The 24,934-nt window shown below is 42.1% G+C and overlaps 1 protein-coding gene across 1 annotated transcript in view; it reads left to right on the top strand.

Annotated features, from left to right (window-relative positions):
* The first annotated feature begins 461 nt into the window (after positions 1-461).
* Positions 462-24,934, top strand: part of gxylt2 (glucoside xylosyltransferase 2) — a 28,624-nt gene continuing 4,151 nt past the window's right edge. The window contains exons 1-6 of the mRNA XM_032548982.1: positions 462-918; positions 7,965-8,163; positions 11,150-11,281; positions 13,335-13,586; positions 13,830-13,953; positions 18,068-18,240. Coding sequence (XP_032404873.1) covers positions 632-918; positions 7,965-8,163; positions 11,150-11,281; positions 13,335-13,586; positions 13,830-13,953; positions 18,068-18,240 — 1,167 coding nt within the window. The 5' untranslated portion in view covers positions 462-631. The remainder of the gene's footprint in view (positions 919-7,964; positions 8,164-11,149; positions 11,282-13,334; positions 13,587-13,829; positions 13,954-18,067; positions 18,241-24,934) is intronic.

The raw sequence follows: 24,934 nt of genomic DNA, 5'->3' as shown, positions 1-24,934 counted from the left end.
GAGTTGCAGCTGTTTTTACAGCAAAGAAGTACTGATGCAAAATATTATAATAAATCCTGAAGCAATCCATCAAATAATTTCACAAATATGCACTACTTTGTTTTGGGAAATCACATTAAATCCCAATAAAATACTCAGAAGTTTGTGGTATTACAGCCTAACAAAATGTGGCATGACTGTGGAGAGAAAATAGTCTCAAAATACCTGTGCGTGTGTAATACTGGATTTATAATCCGTTTAAGCGTCTTTGTGTGTAACTTTGGATAGCTGTATCTGTGAAACATGATTTGTAAACCGTTAAAAAAATGTGCGTAACTCCGGGTACTTGTAAACATGTGGTCAAATGCATACACTTAAGAAATTGTGAATACAAGTACACGACTACTTTTGCAATGTATGTGCAACTTTAGCTGTCCGTGCATCATTACGGTAAAGCTGTAGAAACCCCTCCTCCGCCGTCTGAAACCCTCCGTGGACTGAGAAACCGCTCTCCGCTCTCCATCATCATCTGCCGAAAATTGCGAGCGGGGTGCGGTGACAAAAATGTCAACTTGGGCCACTCGCCCTCCGCCATAGACATGAGCTCGGCCGTGGCCGTCGCTTCTTCCACCCGCAACAAGTCGTTCTCACCATGCGAATTCACTGCAAAGTAGTTGCGATCGCCGTGGGTTTCGGAGTTTTTCTACTTCTGTACTTCTTCGGGTGGAACGGCGGCGCGGACGAGCCGCCGCCGAAGGAAGTTGGAGGGGATCGGGAGTTGGAGGAGGTCGGTAGATCCCCACCTTCGCTTCTCTCCGATTATGTGGGAAGTGATGCCGTGGCGAAGTTGGCCAGAAAATCAGCCACTGGAGTCGGCCAGCGTGTGGGGCGAAAAGAGGGCAAGACGACTGGAAGAGAGGGCAGCGTGAATGCAAAAAGGTAAAAGGACAGTTTGTGCCTCTCTTTGCTTAGGATCCAACATTCTCATCATTCTTTCTTTAGTCTCTTTTTTAGTCATATTTTAAACTGAATTCCTCTATTTCAAAAATTTGTTATCAAGGTTTGTTATCATCTACAAAGATTCTCCCTTGTGTGCATTTAACATAATGTATTGTATTTGGCTGAAAATATGTATGTACTGTGTGCATAGACACTACAGGAGGCAATAAATGTCAGTATGTTCATCATTTAACCCCATTTTGTAGGAACTAGGCCATCATCTCATTCTTCTAATTGACTTAAAGCTGCAAAAGTGACCATAATAGACAGGTTTTACATTAATAATAATAAAAAAGGAATTGCACATGTGTACAAACTGACTCAGTGAGATATTATTAGAAGCAGCATATAAAGGAAGCCCATCCTGTTCATCTGAAAATTATCTGATCTATATTTTATTTTATTATTATTATTATTATTATTTCTTTTGCTGTTCTTTTTCTCTCTTTTTGGGGAGTTACAGAAAATCTCTGATCAGGCTTGGAACGTCACTTTCACTTTCTGCTATACAGGATGGACTCAGTTTTTTATGTTCTCGAGCCTCATGCATCCCTTGTGCTTTCACCTTCAGTCTGACTGACAGCGTCACAAGTGGAGACACCCTCTTCTACCGTAATATGTATTCAGCACCGACGCCGGGGCTGGAGCCCCCAGACGCCGCTCGCTAGATAAAGAGCCATCAAGGCATTGCACTGAAGAAAAGTCCTTTGCGTCCTTGCAGAAGGCACGCCGCTGTTGCGTGTGCTCAGTGTTGATAAGAGAGATGGGTGGAAAGGGGTCACCGGTGGGCCTGCTTAGAGAAAAAAAGGAGAGGAAATAAGAGACTTAACCAGATGAAAAATGTTCCAGAGTGACTGCTAAGAATAGAGGAGGTAGTGAAGAAAAGGTTCAGGTTTTTTGTTTGCTACAGACGATCAATGTGAAAATGTTTGGATGGGATCGTTCATGCAGTGCCAGATTGATATTCTGGGATATAAATTACTCATGCTTGTCCTTTTCAGTCCCTGTTCTGTGGTGAATCCGCTGTTCTGTTTGTCTATAAGTCAGAACGCCAGACAGATTTCCTGCAAGACTTACCAGATGAACACATGTCCAAGTTTTAATCTTTAAATTTCCTCTGGACACATCACATCACTTCCTGCAGCCAAAAATAGAGAAAAAATGGCTCCAGTTTATCCCCTCATCCTCACAATTTAAACTGTTGTCACAGTTTTGCTCAAAGTACAGACATTTTTCTTACTTTTAAAACAACTGTTTAGTCATATTTACTAGATATTCAATCTGCAGTTTTTGTAAAGCTTTGGCTTGTAAATAAACAAGCAGTAAATAAACACGCAGCTTCAGACCCCTCTTTAGAAATCATGTTGACCTTTCACATTGTTGAAGTTGATGCATGAGGTCACCAGCTGTGTGTTCTTACACAGTGCACAGTGACTGTCTGCATTCAGGGACTGCACCTATAATTCCAGTGGTGTACCATCACAGGAAACTAAGGAATCTCTATTTGTCTGCAAAAAGTAGATGTTTTACACAGAGATAGAAAACTAATTGTTTTCTTTCTCAAGTGCAGTCCACTTACTTAGACAGTTTGACCCTCTGCAGTCAGGAGACCCACACCAGTTTGATCCTCCAGAGCAGGGGTGGGCAATCCTGGTCCTCGAGGCCCGGTGTCCTGCAACTCTTAGATGTCTCCCTGGTCCAACACACTTGAATCCAATAGCTGAATCACCTCCTAAGTGAAGTCAAGTTCTCCAGAGTCCTGCTAATGACCTCATTATTTCACTCAGGTGTGTTAAAGTAGAGATACATCTAAAAGTTGCAGGAGACCGGCCCTCGAGGCCTGGAGTTGCCCACCCCTGCTCCAGAGGGTGGTTGGAGAAGTTCTGTGGCCTCCTTCATGATAGAGAAATGTGTGGGCTTCTGTAAATGTGGTCTCTCTGGTATCCTCCTCGCCTCCACAGAGGCTGTACGCCTTCATGACATAGTTCTCTCCTGCAAATACTTGTGAAGCATCTTCCTCAGACAGCGTTATCATGGCAACACTAAGCGCATCCCTGATGTTTTTCATGTTTTCATGATTTTTGCCCTTTGCAATATGATATTGTATGAGTTTGTATGATGATACTAAACTTTTCACAATAAGCAATTAATCAGTTACTTGCGTGATAAATTTAGATGAGCTCAATTTCCATTTTGACTATTACTATTACTATAATATTCACATTTCTGTGGGAATGTCACTATATCACTTAAATGGTCTCAAAACAACATTATTGTTCACAATCATGGGGCAACTTATTGCCCCGTGATAAATAACATTTATTTGTTATTTGTTTACAATAACAAATAAAATTTGTTATTGTGACAGGCCTAATCACAATATGATATTATATCAATGTGTTTAGATGACGATATGTCTCTTGATATGACAAAGACTGTCATGATACAAATTTCGATTCAGTTCGATTCTCAAGTCTGCGATTGATATGACACAATATAATATGCTGATCTAAAATCTAAATCTAAAATGGGGAATCCACTCTCTTTGTATCCCAACTCTTTAGTCAATAGTAAGTCAAAACGTTATCTGTGGTGTGTAAAAACATCTTTGCAACACTTCCTTAAAAGATTCACTTTATGACTGCATGCTTCTTTAAAGCACTGTCATTTCCTTGAAGTCTGTGGCTGTTTGTTGCAACATCTCTTCTTTACATGCCCTTCTTTCCTCTGCATATCTAATAAACCTTGCTGTGATGCTGCTTTGCAGACAGAGAGTTCATGTCCTGCTGTCAATTTGTGACTGAGATGTTGTATTTGACCTGGCCAGTGAAACACTTTCACACTGGATGCTAGAATACTTTGGTATACAGAGGAGTACTGAGTATTTTCAAGAACCTTGGTGAGTGACCCAGTGGCTCTACTAGCCCAAACCATTAACTTCTACCACCATGCGTCACAGTCAACAGGAGGTGACAAGCATTCATGATTTCAAGTAGTACTTATTCATCTCCGCTTTGGTGTCGGGGAAACAAAATAGTCTTTCTCCTGACATCCATCGAGTTACCACAGCATTTGGTTTGAGACACTGCCTTCTTTCCTGCATATGTTAATGTGCAGGATTATATTTCTGTTGATGTTTTGTGTTAAAACAAATCTCTTGCCCTGTCACTTCAACTATAGTTAAGCAGCGTTTCTGGCAGTAAAGAAGTCACTCTCTCACCGCAGCATTACGCAGAGTCATAAAAATGTCGTCTTGCATGACTGAGCGCTCTCTCTGCTCTGGGTGTTTTGAGATCTCCCTGCTGGCCTGAGTAGTCTGATGTGCTGATGAGACTCTCATGGTGAGTGAGAAGTCAGGAGAAGTCTGCTGTATATGTGTGTTCGTAAATTACAGCTAAATGAGTCATTAGGAGCAAAGGAAACACTCATTCAAAGTGAAATGCAGGTTGCATTAAAATAAAAAATTCTAGTGCAAAACTGCCTGTGAGCATGGCTAACAGTTTTGTGCTGCATCTGCACCTGGAGAAGGCAGAGGAGCTCGATTTTTTTTCATAGATTATCTATCTCATGTTTGGACAGCAAAAGTTTTAATATGTTTTTTTTTTTTTTTAGTTACATGCTACAGCTTTAAGGAGATGTTAGATGTGAAACTCCACTATCTGGTAGAGCTCCAATACATCTGTAAAATATTATGTCTCAGTAGGGCAAAGTGGCGATCCATCAGCCAGAGCAGAACCCAGCGTCTTGCACTGCTAACCATGACTTAAAATATTTTTTAGGTTTTGTGCTTAGCTTTCTGACAGTCATGCTCATCTGGGTGATTATTGACAATTATGTGCTGCTTTCCACCAGTTCTGATTTTGACATTAGAAGAGAAGAAATTGTGCTGTAATAAAGAAGTTCCAAGACTATTGCTATTTAATATATGTTCCCAACCTTGATCTGATTTTTATTGAACTCAGAAAAGTGAAACAAATTACAGTACATATATAACAGCAAACAGTAGCAGTTCTTCATTCAGACTTTCCCGTGGCAAATAATGCCACTTCCATTCCTCCGGCGATTGATTAGGGAATTACCTTTATGAAAGAACTCTGCTTTGTTCCTTCCTCAGATGTTCAGAGAACGTCTTTGATTCCTGCATCCTCAGAGTCCATTAAATGACCCAGTTCCATTCTAATAGCTAAAAAGCCCTGAAGTTGTGCTTTGGTACAGCTGTTGCTCTGGTTGTTCCCTCTGCATGTCTCAGTTTTTCTTCCACATTATTGTTAATCGTGCTGTAAAATTTTGCCCTTCTTTCCTTTGCATATCTAATAAACCTTGCTGTGGTGCTGCTTTGCAGACAGAGAGTTCATGTCCTGCTGTCTCTCTGGCGACTGCAATGGCTTCAATTGACTTCTTCCAGATGTGGGGAGCAGTCCTTCAACATGGTCCACTGTGCACGGCATGCCACGTTTGCCAAACAAGGACACATTTCTGTTTGGTCTCTTTTTTTTAGAACTTTATTTGTCTATTTTTTCAATTTAACATACAGAAGTACAGTATATTCAGATAACATGTTCACAAAACATAAACAAAGCACCCCAAATAAGAGAGAGAAAGTAAATAAATGTGTATATAAAATAAAATTAGATAATAAGATAATAATACTTTATTGATTCCCTAAGAGGGAGATATTTTGTTTGTCCCAGCATAGTACACAATGAAAATTAAAATAAATAAAGTAATAAGAATAAACATACAACAACGATAAATAACAATATATATACAGTATATATATATATAAATACATACACACATGAATGTATATACAAAGAAAAAAAGAGCATTGGGGGGGACCTTGGGAGGATCCTGGGGACTCTGGGTCGGCCTCTCCAATCTCTGGGGATGAGGTTGCCGACATGGTTACAAAGCTCTTTGGTGGCAAGGCCCCAGGTGTGGTTGAGATTCGCCCAGAATTCCTTAAGGCTCTGGATGTTGTAGGGTGACGCGACTCTGCAATATCACATAGACATCGGGGGAAGTCCCCCTGGATTGGCAGACTGGAGTGGTGGTCCCCCTGTTCAAAAAGGGGGACCGGAGGGCGTGCTCCAATTACAGAGGGGTCACACTGTTAAGCCTCCCTGGCAAGGTCTATTCAGGGGTCCTGGAGAGGAGGGTCTGTCGGATAGTCGAACCTTGGATTCAGGAAGAGCAGTGTAGTTTCCGTCCTGGTCGTAGAACACTGGACCAGCTCTACACCCTCAGATGGGTCCTGAAGGGTATGTGGAAGTTTGCCTAACCGGTCTACATGTGTTTTGTGGACTTGGGGAAAGCGTTTGACTGTGTCCCTCGGGGAACCCTGTGGAGGGTTCTCCGGGAAAATGGGGTAATGGGCCCTTTTCGGGCTGTTAGGTCCCTGTATGACCGGTGTCAGAGTCTGGTCCACATTGCCGGCAGTAAGTCTGGCTCGTTTCCGGTGAGAGTTGGACTCTGCCAAGGCCTTTGTCACCGATTCTGTTCTTTACTTTCATGGACAGACTTTGTAAGCGCAGCCAAGGTGTGGAGGGTATCTGTTTTGGTGGCCTTAGGATCGCATCTCTGCTTTTTGCAGATGATGTGGCCCTATTGACTTCATCAGGTCGTGATCTACAGCTTTCACTGGAGCGGTTCGCATCCGAGTGTGAAGCAGCCGTGATGAGGATCAGTGCCTCCGAGGATCAGTAAATCCGAGGCCATGGTCTTGAGCCAGAAAAGCATAGAATGCCTTCTCTTCTTCGGGGCAGATGTCCTGCCCCAAGTGGAGGAGTTTAAGTATCTTGCTATCTTGCTCACAAATGAGAGAAAAATGGAATGGGAGATTGACAGATGGATGGTGCAGCGTCTGCAGTGAAGCGGGCGCTGTAATGGTCTGCCGTGGTGAAGAGAGAGCTGAGTCAAAAAGCTAGGGCGTAGTGATGGGCATTTATTGTTTATTTGAAAAATTTCACATCGTGATAAGGGTTTTGATTTATTCTGACAATGATAAATTTCAATTAATGGTGTCTGATAACTTCAAATACCAAAAATATTGTTGGTATTGTTAATTTTACTACTTTCTCCAATGTTGGTTCGTGAGAGCATCAATAAAAATCAATAAATTTTCTAATTTATTAAAAATCAATAAATTAGAAAATCTAATTATACATAATTTGGAGTTTAGCCACAAAATCTCACATCTTTATGTAGCTGGTGTCCCGAAGCTGCCTATTTTGACGCTGGATTTGTCTTTTAAGAACAGTATTTGTATGCAGTAAGAGCCATAAAAAAAGACTGCAGGGAAGTTGTAAATACTTTTTTATCCTCACTTTGGTCATTGTTGCAATAAATACCTCAAAATATCTTAATACAATTTTAAGTCCATATTGCACATCCCTATTAGAGTGTCAGTTGATCCAATCAATAGAATATATTCAGACATCTGGACAAAAGTAAGGTACCCCATCCTGATGCAGAGAAACACTTTGGATTCTATACTTTTGTGTGTATGGTGCCAAAATGATGAAAGTTTAAAATGAGCATGAAAATAAATTTTGGTATTGAAAACTCTATTTCTAACTTTAAAAAATATAACATTGGCTGAAGTAAATGTCAAACAAGGCCTTATGTTTTTTCAAATATCTAAATGTATTTTACTGAGTGTAGGTTTCTAATTGCAACCTAACTTTGGCTTCTTTTGTAATATATTTTTAGAAAAAGATATGGCTTTATGCCCATACATTTTGTGTAGTAGTATTAAAATCTTGCAGCATATAAACTATTCAACAACCAAACAGGAAATGATCATCTTTCTCATTCCTGATATCCATACACACACATGTAGGTTTAAAAACTTGACACCCCAAATGGATTCTGGCAGTAATTTCTTCATATCTGGATTATTATTGTTGTTATGTCCCCCCTCTATATGTTATTGATCATTCATCTGTTTTTCATATCTGAAGCTTTTTTTTTCTTGTGTATTCCAGTAAATTTCTGGGCAACGTGATCCGACCTGTGACCAGGCGCAGGCGGCCTGAGGAAGTCATGCACTTAGCTGTGGTGGCTTGTGGGAAACGTCTGGACGAGACCCTGACAATGCTCAAGTCGGCCTTGCTATTCAGCTTGAAGAAGATCAAGTTTCACATTTTTGCTGAGGACTCCTTGGCCCCTCAGTTTGAAGAAAGGGTAAAAGACCTTCATCATGCAAATTCTAGGAGTATGTGTACAAGTTGTTGAATGGCTCAATAATGTCACACAGGGAATCAATGCACACAATGATTCCATGAAAAGACCTTAGGTTTTTATATCTCTGGTGTGTCTTTTCCCTGGAAATAGATTACATACATACCACTTCTTCTCACTGCTTACAGACATTGATGTTTTGTCTCAAAACAGGAACATATTACGTAACTGAGATTTTTAGATCAACCTTTCATGGTGTGGGATCTTTCCAGTAATGTTGTAAGTCACCAGCTACATAAACAATTCAAATTAATGAACCTCAAACTGAACTCTAAACCATTCATTCAAATGTTGAGTTTACAAGCCTGCCTTCGTGCATGCTGAATCAGTGCTGCGTGTTGACTGTTGTTTGGGAGGAAAAAAGGGGAATTATGGCAGTCTGGGCTTGGATAGTGTTGCACATATGCTGGCTTTGAACAGGGAGGAGCGTAGGAGCAGCCACAGTGCTGAGAGACTCAAGGTAGGTGCTTGCCAAGTCCTTGTGGCTCTCAAAGCCAGTTCTGGACCAAAATTCACTGATAAGCAAAGACATATTCACTGACCTTCAGCTATTTTTATCTATTCTTTATTTAGGCTGTAGCTTCTGTAAAATTTATTTCTAGTAGTGTGCTGATTGATTGGCCACCAATTATAATGGTCATTTAGGACTCATAAGGACATTTATTGATGGTGAAATCAAACCCTCAGGCTGTTCAATAGGCAAATAAACACAAGTGAATAAAGAAAACCAATATGACGTCACTCTCTTGAAAACTCCCCCTCTCCACCATGATGGATTCGAAACAACCTATGCGCTTCTGTAAAGCCTGTCATAAAGCGTGTGTGTTGATAACTACAGGGAAAATAAAATCTTTCATAGCACCCTAAATAAAAGGCTTATCCATCCCTTAGCACCTGCAGAAAAACATTTCTGGAGCTCCCACTACACAGAAAGCCTTATACTCTTACTTTGTTTTGTATACAAAGCTAAAGTTGGCTTCTGAATGTAGCTTCTGATTCTGTAAATGGCTAAAGGGCTAGTCCACCCAATTTTTCACAACTTTGAGAGTCGTTTCTGCTCTAGCTTAAAACTACAATTTGAGATGCTCAGACCACAACCAGAACATTCTGCCAGTCATTCAAACCCTATAGTTTTTTGTTTACGTTTTTTCTTTCTGAATAGCATTAGCTTGGCAATTATAATCCCTTATGTCATGAGCCAGCATGGAGAAAAATATAATAAAAATATACAAAGTATACAATAAAAATGTAGCTATCTCCCAAATTTACCAAGTAGGAAGTATTTGAAATATTGTGCCAATGTTATTAAATCATTAAAATGTTTACTAAATAAATATTTACCTGCGGAAGGGGATTAGGGTTACGGAAAAAAAAATTCTGACTTTAATCTCAGTGTCCTGAGATCAAAGTGACAATTTAACCTTAAATTCTGACTTTTGAAGTTAAATTTATTGGAAGTTTTTTTTTTCAATGACGTATCTTCAAAAATAACAGTTAGTTAAAAAAAAAAAATCCAAATCACAGAGCTCAGAGCTGCAACTCCCAGCTCTGTAGCTAAGAGTTACAGTGCTGTCTTCTCTACATCACTGAAAACTACAGGTATAGCAAAAGCCTCCATGTTATTATTGGACAGAGGGATTAAAAAAAAAACTGCCAGAAGCTGGTTTTACATTTTTTTCAAAAAATAGAAAATTATGTCAGTTAACATTTTGTCTTGTCTAAACTCCAGCATCTCTCAATTTGCACGATTAGCTCGATTAGTATCGTCAGCAACCTAAACAGCATCCTGTTTGTTTCCAAACAAACAATTCAAAACAATTTCCAAAATGGCAATAAAATTTTAAAATGTATTTGTCATCTTCTGGGACAAATCAAATTGTTCCTTTTAAATTGACAAAAAAAAGCAACTTTGCTGCTGTGTGTTCCGCCTTCCTGTTACATGACGACGTTACATCGTGTTTAAAAGAAACTACAGTACAGTTTCCTTTCTAGATATTTTCTTTAGCTTTTGTGCCTTCTCTGAGTGATTTTTGAAAATCAGTAATAAAGAAAGTAACTAACTCAGTCTTCTCTCAATATTATCTTCAATACTGAAGAGTGTTGTGAGCATGAAGTACTGGCATTTAAGCATGGTGCATTCACTGATTGGAAAACATGATCAACCTTTTAAGTTGTGTTTCCATTACAAATGTACGCAAAACTTTGTCGATTTTCTTCTAATGTCCAAAAAACACAATTTTGCAAACTTGTGCCATTTTTCTATTAAATAAGAAATGCAAATAAAATTACATGTGGTTAAGTTTGTTCACACAATAAGTGATAAGTGAAAAACGTGCTGCACCATCATCCTCCAACTCTTTTGGATCATCTCCTCCTTGTGGTTTGCGCAAGTGGCAACATCTGGTTGTTCATCAGATGACTCTAGTGATGTGAAGAAAATGTTTCCATTGCAGTTTTGCAAAATAATCCAATTTCAATATGGCCTAAAGAGCTATCTCAACTAACTACTTATTCTTAAACATGGGTTATACTTTTTGTTTTCTTTTTTCTTTCCTTTGGTTTCTTATTTTGTTAGTATGTCCTTCTAATTTATGTGAAGCACTTTGAATTGCCTTGTTGCTGAAAATGTGCTATATAAATAAAATTACGTTGCCTTACCTTAACTCAAACTTTTTATTGAAAAACTATTTTTTTCTGAATTGGTGTATTTCCATTAAGCAAACTTATTTTTTACATTTCAAATTGCGCAATGATAGGGTCAATGGAAACGCAGCTACTATCTGTGATTATCAAATCCTCAATCATTAAGCGTATTTTCGCTCTGTACTGGTCACCAACCAATTTCCTGGTGCATCTCTTTCATCTCTTACTTCCTTTTTGCCTTTATTTAAAATATATTTTCATGAGATGTGTATATCTTCCCATGCAGCTGAACCAGTGGCCTCAGTCGGTCTCAGCTAGGTTCCAGTACAGCATCTATCCCATCTCTTTCTCTGTGGGCGACGCTGAGGAGTGGAAGAAGCTCTTCAAACCCTGTGCTGCTCAGAGACTCTTCCTACCTGTAAGACCACAGCACAGTTTCTCATCTTATATCCTCAATATGCTTAATGTCACTAGTAGGCTAGCAAGCAAATTTTTTTTTTCTCTTTTAGAGAAACATATTGTTTTTCCCGCTCCTGCAGTTAATTCTAGGTGTAGTTTATGGATATAATTAATTACAAGGGTGACTTCTCACATTTGTCTGCAGTGCGCACTCAAAGAAACAGACTTGTCTCTAGAGACGGAAACCAATGATTTCATTAAGTGGAGCTTGTGCTCTGGTATTGATTTTTCTTTTCAGACCGTTGTCCATTGAAATAGCAGTTGGCTTTCTAGCAATAAAAGGGACATAATGCTGGTGCAGCAGATTTGTAATGTTCTCCTCTCACTCCAAAGCAATCAGTCACTATTAACCCCAAAACAAGTAGGTAAAGTTTAACAAGTCAGAGTTAACATATTACAGTTTCAAGTACAAAGTAAAAAAAAACAGGTGAGGAATGAAATCCTGACAAAAGCTTCATCTGGCTCCGGAAACTGGAAATTATACTGAGGTCTTTTGGAATAAGATCTTAATTTCTATTGTGATTTGGATTTTTCTTTTAAAGCTAACTGCTGTTTTTGAAGATATTTCATAGAAAAAAAACTTTCAATAAATTAAGTGAAAACCCACTGTAAATACACATTTAAAAGTGTGTTTTGTTGTTGTTGTTGTTTTTTTTTAGAAAACCTTTGCAGCTGGCTGATTAATAGGAAACATGACCCCAACAAGAGAGCTGCTGGTGGAAAACAATGGAAAGTTATAGTGGAAGTTGGAACAAAATAAGCATGCAGTTCCAGGCTCCATCCTGCAAACTTGCTGTGTCAGCTGCAAAAGAAAAAAGAACTGCAAGCTGACTTAAAATTATATCAGTGTGGGAATTGCTTATTATTTGTAAGCAGTACCTTTTAGCCTTATGAATATTGTATATGCAAAATATTGTATGTTGTAAAGAAGAATACTCCAATAACGTCAGGTTTTATCTCAACATTGTCTCTTCTGACAGTATGGCTCCACACTGCAGCTCCCAACCTTTACAGTTCCACTACACTGCTTCACTCTTACATAACATTGTTTTGTGTGCAGGCATGTGCGTGTATGTGGGCGTGTGTGTGTGTTTGTGGGCGGGGGTGTGCATGTGTGTGTGTGTTTTTCCATAGTAAAAATGTCACTAACAAATATCCCTAAAATCAGAGTGGCTCCTCTTCAAAGAGCAACAATACGACCCAGTGTCCAGTGATAACAGAATCAGAGAATGGAAAGCTTATTTAGGATGTATTGAAAAAACTGTTTTCTATGAAATGTGCTTAAAGATGCTAGACTTTTCATATTATAGCATGTTATTACTCTATTAAAACATAACTTAAAAAACCACCTAAAAATGATATGCTAATTTTAAATTCTAAATGTTTTTAAAAGTGTGTTTGCACCCAATGGCAAACACACAATGAGTTTTTTTGTCACAGTCAGAAGTTTCACAATGTCAAACATATCCTGAGTACATACGGAAAGTTTTAAGATCATGATTTAATTAATTAAAGAAGTAGAACATTTGGAAAAAAAAGTTTGTCTTCTCTTGTTAAATCATAAAATTATTTTGACAACCCTGTTTTATTAGAAAGCTAAGTTCATTATATCTCATAGCCAAGTCTGAGTACTGCCGGACTCTTAGCCTGCAGAAGTCACTTCAGTTGAACCTGTCGCACAACGTGAAGTAGGCTGAAAAATTTCAAAAAGCAACTCATCTTACTTTGATCTAAATAAGTTCAACAACAGCTGATAATATAATCTATATGAAAAAGGATGCCAATTTCTCAGTCTTCATTACTGTCATTATTCCTTAATAGACAAAAACACAGAAAGATATAAGGGTTGTATTTTTATTGGCCAAACTACAATACTAAATGAATTTCTAAGCTGATGTTAATTAGACATTAGTTAATCGATTGGAACAAATTTTAATCTAATAAACCATTAATTGTCAATGGTAAGTTGATTAATTGTTTGCATCCCTGTTATGTACTACTGTTGCCTCCAGATAATCCTGAAAGATGTGGACTCATTGCTTTACGTGGACACCGATGTTCTGTTTCTGCGGCCTATGGACGATATCTGGATGTTCCTCAAGTCCTTTAATGAGTCCCAGCTGGCGGCCATGGCTCCAGAGCACGAGGTGCCCAAGATCGGCTGGTACAGCCGCTTCGCCCGGCACCCTTTCTACGGCGTGACGGGGGTCAACTCTGGCGTGATGCTGATGAACCTGACAAGGATCCGCAGAACATTGTTTAAGGTGAGCTCCGAACACAGCCCCCCCATCACTCCACACTGTGATAAACACACTAAAGTGGCCTGTAATTTCTTCCCCAACCCCTGATTGCTCAGAGTGGCTCTGAACAAGACTTTCCAGATCACCACACAGACATCATGCCTCAGAGCTCAATTTAGCATCTCTACTGGCAGCACTTGGAAAGCGGAATACAAATGTCCCGCAGCTTTGATGACTTTCTTTCTCCTGCTCGTCTTGCTCTTGCAGAGTAGCCTGATTGCTGGTGGTCTGTTGTGGGAAGATCTTCTTCATCCGCTTCACCAGAAGTACAGGAACCACATAACGTGGGGAGACCAGGATCTCCTCAATATTATCTTCCACTATAACCCAGGTGCAGTGTTTGTTTCACTTTATTCATCACATCTAATGTGGATAAAGAAACCAAAACTACTCTGAAACGTTCTATATTAAAGGTTGAAAAGCATACCCTGCTCTGCTCACTAATCCTGTAGTGTTTTAAAGCGGTCCTTGTCATGGCTGCGGCTGCAGACCAAGTTTCTGCTGCAACTGTCAGATATGGGCATTAACTTCTCAGATGCAGCGGCAGTACGCTGGCTGCCAACCAACGAAGCCAAAACAAGCTCCTCTCCGATGTCTTTGGATGAATCCTTTACGTTTTTCTATAGACAAGAGTCCAATTCTTTACTCTGAAATCAGAAGCAGCTTTTAGAGACTGAGACTGTGAGACAAGAGAGATGATTCGTAGATGAGATCTAAAAAGAAAGGCAAAGGAATTAGCATTTCAATTTGCTATTTTTTGGTGAAAGACTGCACCCTCTCTGTTTGTGCAGTTCTACACAAAGATTTTAAATCAGACAGATGGATATGGAATCTAGATAATATAATCTAGATTCCATATAGATTATATTATCTTTTAGAAAGCATTAGAAATATCTTGAGGTTGCAAACATCTACGTTCTTTCCCAACATCTGTTACCTATTATTCACCAACTCTTGAGCCAATGTATTGCAGCAACTGGAGGACATTTTACTTTGACAGAAACACTTTGTTCTACCTGCCTTGTGTGGCTGGCAGGTCGTAGACACCATGTAAAACATAAAACTGATCATTTTCCTGATCCTAGGTTTCTTTTATAGACAACTCTACCTCCATTTCTCCAATTTTCATTTTCAAGATGCATCTATACAATTTTCTTTAAAATGTCCTTTTTTGGCGTGATTATTTTTTTGCATAAATTGCATTTTAAAATAAATTTAAAAACAATACACAATCCACAGCCATACACAAATAACTAAATTCTTTGAATCCTTGATACCTCCTTCAAAACTGCTTATAACTGCCCCACTTTAATAGTTCAAACACCAAAAATACCTTAATATGCACAGTGAAAACTGTCTTCCACAGAAGCATTAGGAGGAACCCAGGGCCAACCGCACCAGCATATGGTCTCACAAGGGGTCTGAGGATCTCATCTCGGTACCTAATGGCAGTCAGGCTACCTCTGGTGAGCACATGGAGGGCTGTGCGGCCCTCCAAAGAAGTGCCACCCCACACCATTACTGACCCACTGCCAAACCGGTCATGCTGAAGGATGTTGCAGGCAGCAGACCGCTCTCCACGGCGTCTGCAGACTCTGTCACGTCTGTCACATGTGCTCAGTGTGAACCTGCTTTCATCTGTGAAGAGCACAAGGCGCCAGTGGCGAATTTGCCAATCCTGGTGTTCTCTGGCAAATGCCAAGCGTCCTGCACGGTGTTGGGCTGTGAGCACAACCCCCATCTGTGGACGTCGGGCCCTCATACCATCCTCATGGAGTCGGTTTCTAACCCTTTGTGCAGACACATGCACATTTGTGGCCTGCTGGAGGTCATTTTGCAGGGCTCTGGCAGTGCTCCTCCTGTTCCTTCTTGCACAAAGGCGGAGGTAGCGGTCCTGCTGCTGGGTTGTTGCCCTCCTACGGCCTCCTCCACGTCTCCTGGTGTACTGGCCTGTCTCCTGGTAGCGCCTCCAGCCTCTGGACACTACGCTGACAGACACAGCAAACCTTCTTGCCACAGCTCGCATTGATGTGCCATCCTGGATGAGCTGCACTACCTGAGCCACTTGTGTGGGTTGTGGAGTCCGTCTCATGCTACCACGAGTGTGAAAGCACCACCAACATTCAAAACTGACCAAAACATCAGCCAGACAGCATAGGTACTGAGAAGTGGTCTGTGGTCCCAACTGCAGAACCACTCCTTTATTGAGTGTGTCTTGCTAATTGCCAATAATTTCCACCTGTTGTCTATTCCATCTGCACAACAGCAGGTGAAATTGATTGTCAATCAGTGTTGCTTCCTAAGTGGACAGTTTGATTTCACAGAAGTTTGATTTACTTGGAGTTATATTGTGTTGTTTAAGTGTTCCCTTTATTTTTTTGAGCAGTGTATTTGTACATTTAATAGGGATGCATCAGATTTTTCCTGCAGATCACCGATACGGAGCACATGGATTAGCTGTTACTTTTTCTCCGTAGAGACCAGAGAAAAAGTAGAGATCACTATGTGATCTAGCAAAATGGAACCATAAAATCACCTAAAGTAGACAAAAATATGCAAAATATTTGTAGGCACAATGCAACAGGTATTCAGTCAAAACGACAACAGAAAAACCTGCAGTCAGTAAAACAATATTTCACAGTAAGGCCTAAAATTATAAATGAAGTCTAATAAATCTCCCAACACTGTCTATATCAAATATTGTCAAGTAAAAAAAGGAAACAATCATTCAAAGTCAAATGCAGGTTGCATTAAAATAAACAATCCTGAGTTACTAAATCAAAACTGCCTGGTTAGTGCTGGTTCTGATGGGTTATAATTCTGTAGAACACCTGCAGGAGGTAGATCAGCTCAATTTTTTTCACAGATTATCTGTCTCATGTTAGGACCTCGGAAGTTTTAATATATATGTTAAATGTTGTCTGGTATGTCAGATGTTCAATGTGAGAGACGACTGTCTGGTTGAGCAAAGTTCCCCTTCACTTTCAGAGAGTTAAAGTTCCACACAACATTGCTTATTTGCTGCTGCGAGCCGGCATAGTCTAGGGGTGAAACGATTAATCGGATTCATTTAGATTAACTAATTGTTCATTAATTAATCTAACTGATTAATTAATTGTAATTAATTAACTGGAATATACACACTCAGAAAAAGACCATCTGCTGAAAGAACACAATCAGAGCTGAAATTAAGCCAAAACACCACAAAATATATACATTTTGCATTTAAGATATCAAAAAAATATTTTTCTGAAAACATTTCCTGCCAAGGTTTCATTTGTAGACCGTAGTACATTTCAGCAGCAGGATAGCCCGAAGTGCCCCATGTCACAACAGAAACGTTACATCTCTCCAGGTACTGTCATTACCCGTCAAATGCTGGTTAATGATTCATAGATTATGCGACAAAACGGCTATAAAAGGTGGGTTTAAACTATATTTAAAGGATTTCTGATTCAGCTGTTTTACAGTATTTTCAGAAATGTTCTGGGATTGTAGTGCTCGAGGCTGAAAACTGCTTTTGTTTGGTTCTGGGGAGGCAGAGCAGATCAGAACCAGAAGACCGAATGACCAGAAGGATGATAGGACAGCAGATGTTTAATGCGTCGAGGTGCTAGACCGTTCAGAGATTTATGAACTAACAACGTTTTAGGTCTGTTCTCTAAGCTGTGATGGCCGATGAGAGGACTTTAGAACTGGGGTGATGTGCTGCGTCTCCCTAGTTTTAATTAAGATGCTGCTGCAGTAATCAATGTGACTACAGATAAATGCAACGTTAAGTTTCTCGAGATCTTGAAATATTTTCATTTTGTACTGAGGGCGATGAGATTAAGTTTGGATCGCTACGAGATGAGCATGACTTCGTGGAATGCGGAGCACCTAGATAATAGGGACCTTCATCTGTCCTGTAAAACCCCCCAAAAATGAATTATTCTGAAAATGCAGAAAGAGGGGTAGAATAAGACAGGATTCTTGCTGAAGCGGAAACTAGAGCGCGGTACGCAAGACCAGATTGAGTCGACATTGGGGGCTGGTGTTCTGTTAGGACGCCATATGACTGATCGCCATACGCCTGGCACAAACGGATGGCTGCAACTGACAGAAAGGGATTACCAAAAACACTTTTTAAACTTTCCTAATAATTGATACCTTTACAGTAAGGATCATTTAGATAATTTGTAGCTTAATTATAGACTATCGCCACAGCTAAAGGCTGTAAAATGAATAAATGCCAAGAAATGTACTACTAAGTCAGCTTAATTAACTAGATTTGTTTGTTTTTTAGTTTAATTGTACAGAATGTATGTCACATTAAGGTGGAAATTGTTTTAAAATATATTTTTCCCCTGCAAAAAGCAGGTTCTGTAACAGGGGTGTTTACACTTTAGTAAATGTATTAAATTTGAACATGTGACGACATGTTCTTTTTTTTTCTTCTGTTGCAGAGAATCTCTATGTCTTTCCCTGCCAGTGGAACTACAGGCCTGACCACTGCATGTACGGGAGTAACTGTAAAGAAGCTGAACAGGAAGGCGTGTCTATTCTCCATGGCAACCGTGGAGTTTATCATGACGACAAGCAGCCTGCGTTTAAAGTAGTCTATGATGCAATACATAATGTAAGTACAGGGGGAAAAAAAACTAAATATTTATATTTTTGGACAAAAATTTCTCTCAATATTATTCAATCAAACGAAAACGAATCTCAATTAAAAAAATAAGCTGTGGTCAAATCTTTGAATTGTAATGACATTTTTTGTTTTGTAATGGAATATTTGATTTTACAAGAAAAAAATTGTCTAAAAGACTATTTTTTTAATTCAAATCACTTATTTTGGTCTCATGAAGAGAAAAAGTTATTTGCAAAATATAAACTTTTATTTGCGCATGTCAGAAATCTTTGGTTGCAATTCTCAAACTTTTGGTTTTGATGCTCACTTTTTTTGGTTGAACTCAAAGAGTTTTGATTGCTGGAAACATAAACATCGTGGGCGGGGCCTAAGGTCCCTATTGGTTAGCGCTGATTAAAGCGGAAAACTCTGACTCCCTCCCACCTCAGAACTGATCCCCAAACTGCAGGGCTTGCTGCTCCGCTTCAGTGACAGGACACAGAATGTGAATGGCAAATAATCTGCACAAAATGATACCGTTTAACAGCTAGTAAAGTGTCCACGCTTTTTTCAAAGAAGAAATTTTACACAACTTGTGATGACAGTCATATATTTTGTGTGCTGTGGTCCCAGTTAGCATATCATGCTAGCTAATGTTAGCATCAGGTAAAGTGCCTAAACTAGGCTTGTGTAATATTTGCTTGTCTTTATGTTGGATTCGTTAACCAGCGCACTTTTGACGAATTGCATTAAGTATGGCAAAATACCAAATATATCTAGAGGAAATATATGTTACAAAACTATTATGCAAGGCCTCTGTGTGTGTATTAACTAGCAGCAAAGTTAAAGTGGGAAAACTCACCAGACTCAGTGTGTCATTAGGTCCACGTTAACTTACAACACACATGCAGGGGTGGAGCTGTAGGGGGGACTGGGAGGGCGGCATCGCTATGGCTAGGCTGCTTTGAATTTGTGTTGATTTTTTCATTAGTGACCATGTAGCCTGATGTTTTGGGGTTTTTTTCATGTCTTTTCATGTCTTTTCTTCATGTCTGTTTGATGAACTTTCTCTCTCTGTGGTTCCAAAGCTTGTAAGTCCTGCTGTTGCAGGGATGTGTATGCTGTAAAATGATGTTATCATGAGCTTTGTCCTGCCCCAGGCCCAACTCTGATTTATTCCACTAGTGCACACATGTGTGCAATTAGATTATTTATTTACCAAGCAATGCTGTGGATGAGGAGAGACAATGTAACTCCTAAATATATATTTACTTCCAGTTGCAAAATGGAAAACCAAGCTGGTAGATCACGAGCTGAGGTAGGATATTCACATAATTTCTGTATTTCTTATTAGTGTTACAGTGTAAGTGTCTTGTATTTAGTTTTATTTTGAATTGTATTATTTTGAATGCCTTTTGCCTTGTTATGCTATGAGATTATTCATTAAGCTTTGTTGCTACAAAGCAACAAAGCTTAATGTTTTGTTGCTCTTTAATGTGAGATATCTTTAATATCTCACATTAAAGATATTTGATTCCTGCCAGTTTAATAATGTCATTATTCAGGGACAGAAATATGATAATTGGTTAAGATGCTGTGGCAAACTTGGTTTTGACAAGACAAATATCAATGAGCATGCATATGTGTTGATAATGACATTTTTTGCAAGAAAAATAAAAAAATTACCACCAACATCCTGGCAGAAGTCTGAAACAGGTTTATATCTGTACTTTTTTTTGCATCTGGAACACATTAGAACCGAATTATCAAATTTCCTTTATTTCATGTTATTTTAGCTTTCTGTTTTCCCTCTTTTCATCTTCATTGTAGCTGAAGCTGGACTGGAGTTCTGTTTGGCTTTGGTGGCTTTCTGAAGGGAGACATCGGCTGAGCTAATACTGCTAAGAACTTAACATGTTCCCTCTCCTGTCATTATCTTGTTTTGCTTTACTTTGACATATAAAGTAATAACCTCTAGTTTGAAACAGTGTGTGGCTGTTAGCTTTAGTGGTTAAGTTTTCTCTGCGGATAGCCATGGTCCTTTGTCGCCTTGATATCAACAGGAAAGTAACAAGAACTTGGCACTGGATTGTACCTGCTAATCACTGGATGGATACAACAGCACACAACAAAAAATAGTTGTTGTAAGAGTAGCTTGCAGATATTCTGGCTTTTGTGTCTTGATCACAGTATAGCTCTTTCAGCTGTCGCTAAAAACAATATGTAGAAAGAGACAACCGGAAATGATTCAATGAATGATTGAGGTCCAAATTTAAATGGAAGTATGTCACCACTACTTGTAGCTTACAATTGGTTGTTTAAGGCACAGTTCAGAGGTGGGTTAGTCAGCACTAACCATTGGGACACGTCTTTATGCCCCACCCAGGATGTTCATTTTTCCAGCAATTAAAACTCTGAGTTCAACCAAGAAAAGGGACCAAAAGTTTAAGAATCGCAACCAAAGACTTCTGTTATGTGCAAATAAAAGTTTATGTTTTGCAAGTAATTTTTTCTCTTCATGAGACAAAAATGAAAGACATTTTTCAAAATGTTGTCAATCATTCATGATGTTCGACTGGTTGGAAAGCTGAAAAGGTCTTTGGAAATACTGCATCAGTAGCCATGTTTCCATGCAATTATGATGTAAATTTTTAGCAAATTTTTTAAATCTTGCAAAGAAGAAAATGTGAATTAGACGTGCTTCGCTCTACTGGTTTGAAGTGAATCAACCAAACCATGCAAAGAGTGATTTCATCAGATGTTGACGTTACTCATGGCTGCAAAAAAAAAAAAAAAAGATGTAGTAAGTGTCATGAAGTGTGGTGCGGGTTGGTGGTGAGGCAGACGCAGCGGACCCAGGTATGATGAATTTGCGGATTTAATGATGGAAACCAGTCAAAACAACGGACAGCAGGCACAGGGAAACACTGACGACACTGAAGCTAACATAGACGAAACATTGACGAGGACCCGACGAGGAACAAGGAACACAGGTGGAGTTAAATACACGGGAGGGTAATCACAGAGACGAGACACACCTGGGAACAATCAAGGGGAGGACAGGACAACGAAGAGACTTAAGGACACAAAAAACTCTAAATGAACACAGAAAACACAGATCCTGACAGTACCCCCCCCCTCAAGGGCGGCTACCAGACGCCCAAAAAAAAAAACACAACAAGGGTGGGCGGAGGGGCGCCGGATGGGGGGCCAGAGTCCAGAAAAAACAAAAACACAACAAGGGTGGGCGGAGGGGCGCTGGACGGGGGGCCAGAGTCCAGAAAAACAAAAAACAACCCACCATCGTGGGCGGAAACACAAGAAGGGCCAAGAGTCCAAAAACAAACAAAAAACTACCCACAGGGTGGGCGGAGGCAAAGGAGGCAGGAACCACGGAGGTGGTCCGGCGGTCGTCCGCGGCGGCGGGAACCACGGAGGCGGTCCGGCGGCCGTCCGCGGCGCTGGAGGCGGGAACCACGGAGGCGGTCCGGCGGCCGTCCGCGGCGCTGGAGGCGGGAACCACGGAGGCGGTCCGGCGGCCGTCCGCGGCGCTGGAGGTGGCGATGATGAGTCCCGGGGGCCGCCCACAGACGGCGACGACGAGCCCCCCGAGGCAGGGTCTCGGTCGGAGCACAGGGGGTCTCGGTCTCAGGTGGAACACTGGGGGTCTCGGTCTCGGGTGGAACACTGGGGGTCTCGGTCTCGGGTGGAACACTGGGGGTCTCGGTCAGAACGGATAGGGACTGGGTCTCGGTCGGAACACTGGGGGTCTCGGTCTCTGGAGGAACGCTGGGGGTCAGAGTCTCTGGAGGAACACTGGGGGTCTCTGGAGGAACGCAGAAGGTCAGGGTCTCTGGAGGAACGCAGAAGGTCAGGGTCTCTGGAGGAACGCAGGAGGTCAGGGTCTCTGGAGGAACGCAGGAGGTCAGGGTCTCAGGAGGAACGCAGGAGGTCAGGGTCTCAGGAGGAACGCAGGAGGTCAGGGTCTCAGGAGGAACGCAGGAGGTCAGGGTCTCAGGAGGAACGCAGAGGGTCTCGGGAGTCGGGGTCTCGGAGGGAACGTAGAGGGTCTCGGGAGTCGGGGTCTCGGAAGGAACGTAGAGGGTCTGGGTCTCGGTAGGAACACAGGGAGTCTCTGGAGGAACACAGGGAGTCTGAGTCGGAGCGCTGGGGGTCTGGGTCTCGGAAGGAACACTGGGAGTCTCGGAAGGAACACTGGGAGTCTCGGAAGGAACGCCGGCTGGAACGCCGGCTGATTCGGCCTCGGGTGCGCCGGCTGGAACGCCGGCTGATTCGGCCTCGGGTGCGCCGGCTGGAACGCCGGCTGATTCGGCCTCGGGTGCGCCGGCTGGAACGCCGGCTGACTCGGCCTCGGGTGCGCCGGAGCGAAGCCTTGGAACCGGCCGCGGAGGCGAGCCGCAGCGAAGCCTTGGAACCGGCCGCGGAGGCGAGCCGCAGCGAAGCCTTGGAACCGGCCGCGGAGGCGAGCCGCAGCGAAGCCTTGGAACCGGCCGCGGGGGCGAGCCGCAGCGAAGCCTTGGAACCGGCCGCGGGGGCGAGCCGCAGCGAAGCCTTGGAACCGGCCGCGGGGGCGAGCCGCAGCGAAGCCTTGGAACCGGCCGCGGAGGCGAGCCGCAGCGAAGCCTTGGAACCGGCCGCGGGGGCGAGCCGCAGCGAAGCCTTGGAACCGGCCGCGGGGGCGAGCCGCAGCGAAGCCTTGGAACCGGCCGCGGGGGCGAGCCGCAGCGAAGCCTTGGAAACGGCTGCGGAGGTGAGCCGGAGCGAAGCCTGGGAAACGGCTGCGGGTCCGGAAAGCGACGAGGGGCCGGGTGCACCGGCGGCTCACGTCGTTGTCTCCGAGCGGGCAGCGGAGGTGGCGGCTCCGGAAAGCGACGAGGGGCCGGGTGCACCGGTGGCTCACGTCGCTGTCTCCGATATGGCAGCGGAGGTGACGGATCCGGAAGGCGACGAGGGGCCGGGTCCACCGGCGGCTCACGTCGCTGTCTCCGGGCTGACCGTGGAGGTGGCGGCTCCGGAAAGCGACGAGGGACCGGGTCTGCCGGCGGCTCACGTCGCAGTCTCCGAGCGGGCAGCGGAGGTGGCGGCTCCGGAAAGCGACGAGGGGCCGGCTCCACCGGCGGCTCAGGTCGCTGGCTTCCCGGACGGAGGTATCGACGGGGGCCGTATCCGGGGGGTGCCAACACCAGTCTTGTCCCCCGGAAAAGCTCCCGCTGCAGGTCGGCGAGGGCTTCCGCTAGCTCCCTCTCCTCCCTGCCGGATCTCCGCCTCCTTCCGCTCTGCTCTTTTGGAGGGAACCTCCTGAATGCAGCTGGGTCCATCATGAGCAGCCTCACCGTTCGGTCTGGTCGGGTCCTACTGTCATGAAGTGTGGTGCGGGTTGGTGGTGAGGCAGACGCAGCGGACCCAGGTATGATGAATTTGCGGATTTAATGATGGAAACCAGTCAAAACAACGGACAGCAGGCACAGGGAAACACTGACGACACTGAAGCTAACATAGACGAAACATTGACGAGGACCCGACGAGGAACAAGGAACACAGGTGGAGTTAAATACACGGGAGGGTAATCACAGAGACGAGACACACCTGGGAACAATCAAGGGGAGGACAGGACAACGAAGAGACTTAAGGACACAAAAAACTCTAAATGAACACAGAAAACACAGATCCTGACAGTAAGACGTAGAAACTTTTGCTCACATATAGCACATACATGTAGCTTGCATTCAAATTATGAACGTGGGTATAAATTGTTCACCCACTTGTCAATCAAATTCCTCAGGGCTTTGACATGGAGGCTGAATCCACACTGCAGCTGCACTGGATTGGAATTACAAGCGGCAGCTAAAGTTTTGTGTAAACCATTGTACTATATGGTAGGACATTAGTATCTTTTTGTTATCCAAAAACTGATAGAAAAACATCTCACACTTCACAACAGTTGGCTGAAAAGGGTGGGACTGCTTCTTTAGCTTACAAGAAAGGGCTCATTGAAAAAATCTCTCAGGCTGGCTGTCGACTGTGATGTTAATTCTCTTGAGCTCACATTAAACAATCTGGGTCAGTTTTTTAATTTCAGACGGCAGTTTCGCTGTCAGCGAAGATAAACCTCTTAAAGACGAGGCGGGACGTAATTTATGATTAATACACAAACCATACCCCACCCTGCTGACAGAAATTGTAAATGCCGTTTACAGACTGTGATGAATTATTTTTTTAAAATACTCTTCATCTAACCTTTTTCATTATTACAGTAAAACATACAAAGCACACAGAACTTGGGGCACTGATTTGTAGTTTAGTGGGAGAAAAACAATATTGCAAAATGTTAGATCTTATGATTCCGTTGCTCTTATATGTAAACCATTTACACCAATGTTTGTTGAAAGAGTGTCCTTTGATACATAGAAGATATACCAGCTTTTCCATAGAGGGAATCTCCTCCACGAATTGCCAATGGGGAGGGTGTTTCTTTAGCCAAGACCAGGTTACAGCTTTTTTGTGGCTACCGATAGAATTTTAAATAGATAAATGTATTCTTTTTGATGCACCTTTCCAGATATTATTACCCAAAAGGGGAATGCTGGGGTTCGTGGGGATGACATATCCCAGTATTTAATAGTAGAAAGGTGCTACTTTGGACAGGACCAAAATAAGAGAGTAATTGTTGTTCTCATGGCCA

The sequence above is a fragment of the Xiphophorus hellerii genome, chromosome 20 (assembly GCF_003331165.1).
Source record: "Xiphophorus hellerii strain 12219 chromosome 20, Xiphophorus_hellerii-4.1, whole genome shotgun sequence".
Classification (NCBI taxonomy): Eukaryota; Metazoa; Chordata; class Actinopteri; order Cyprinodontiformes; family Poeciliidae; genus Xiphophorus; species Xiphophorus hellerii.
This window is presented reverse-complemented; position numbering and strand designations above follow the sequence as displayed.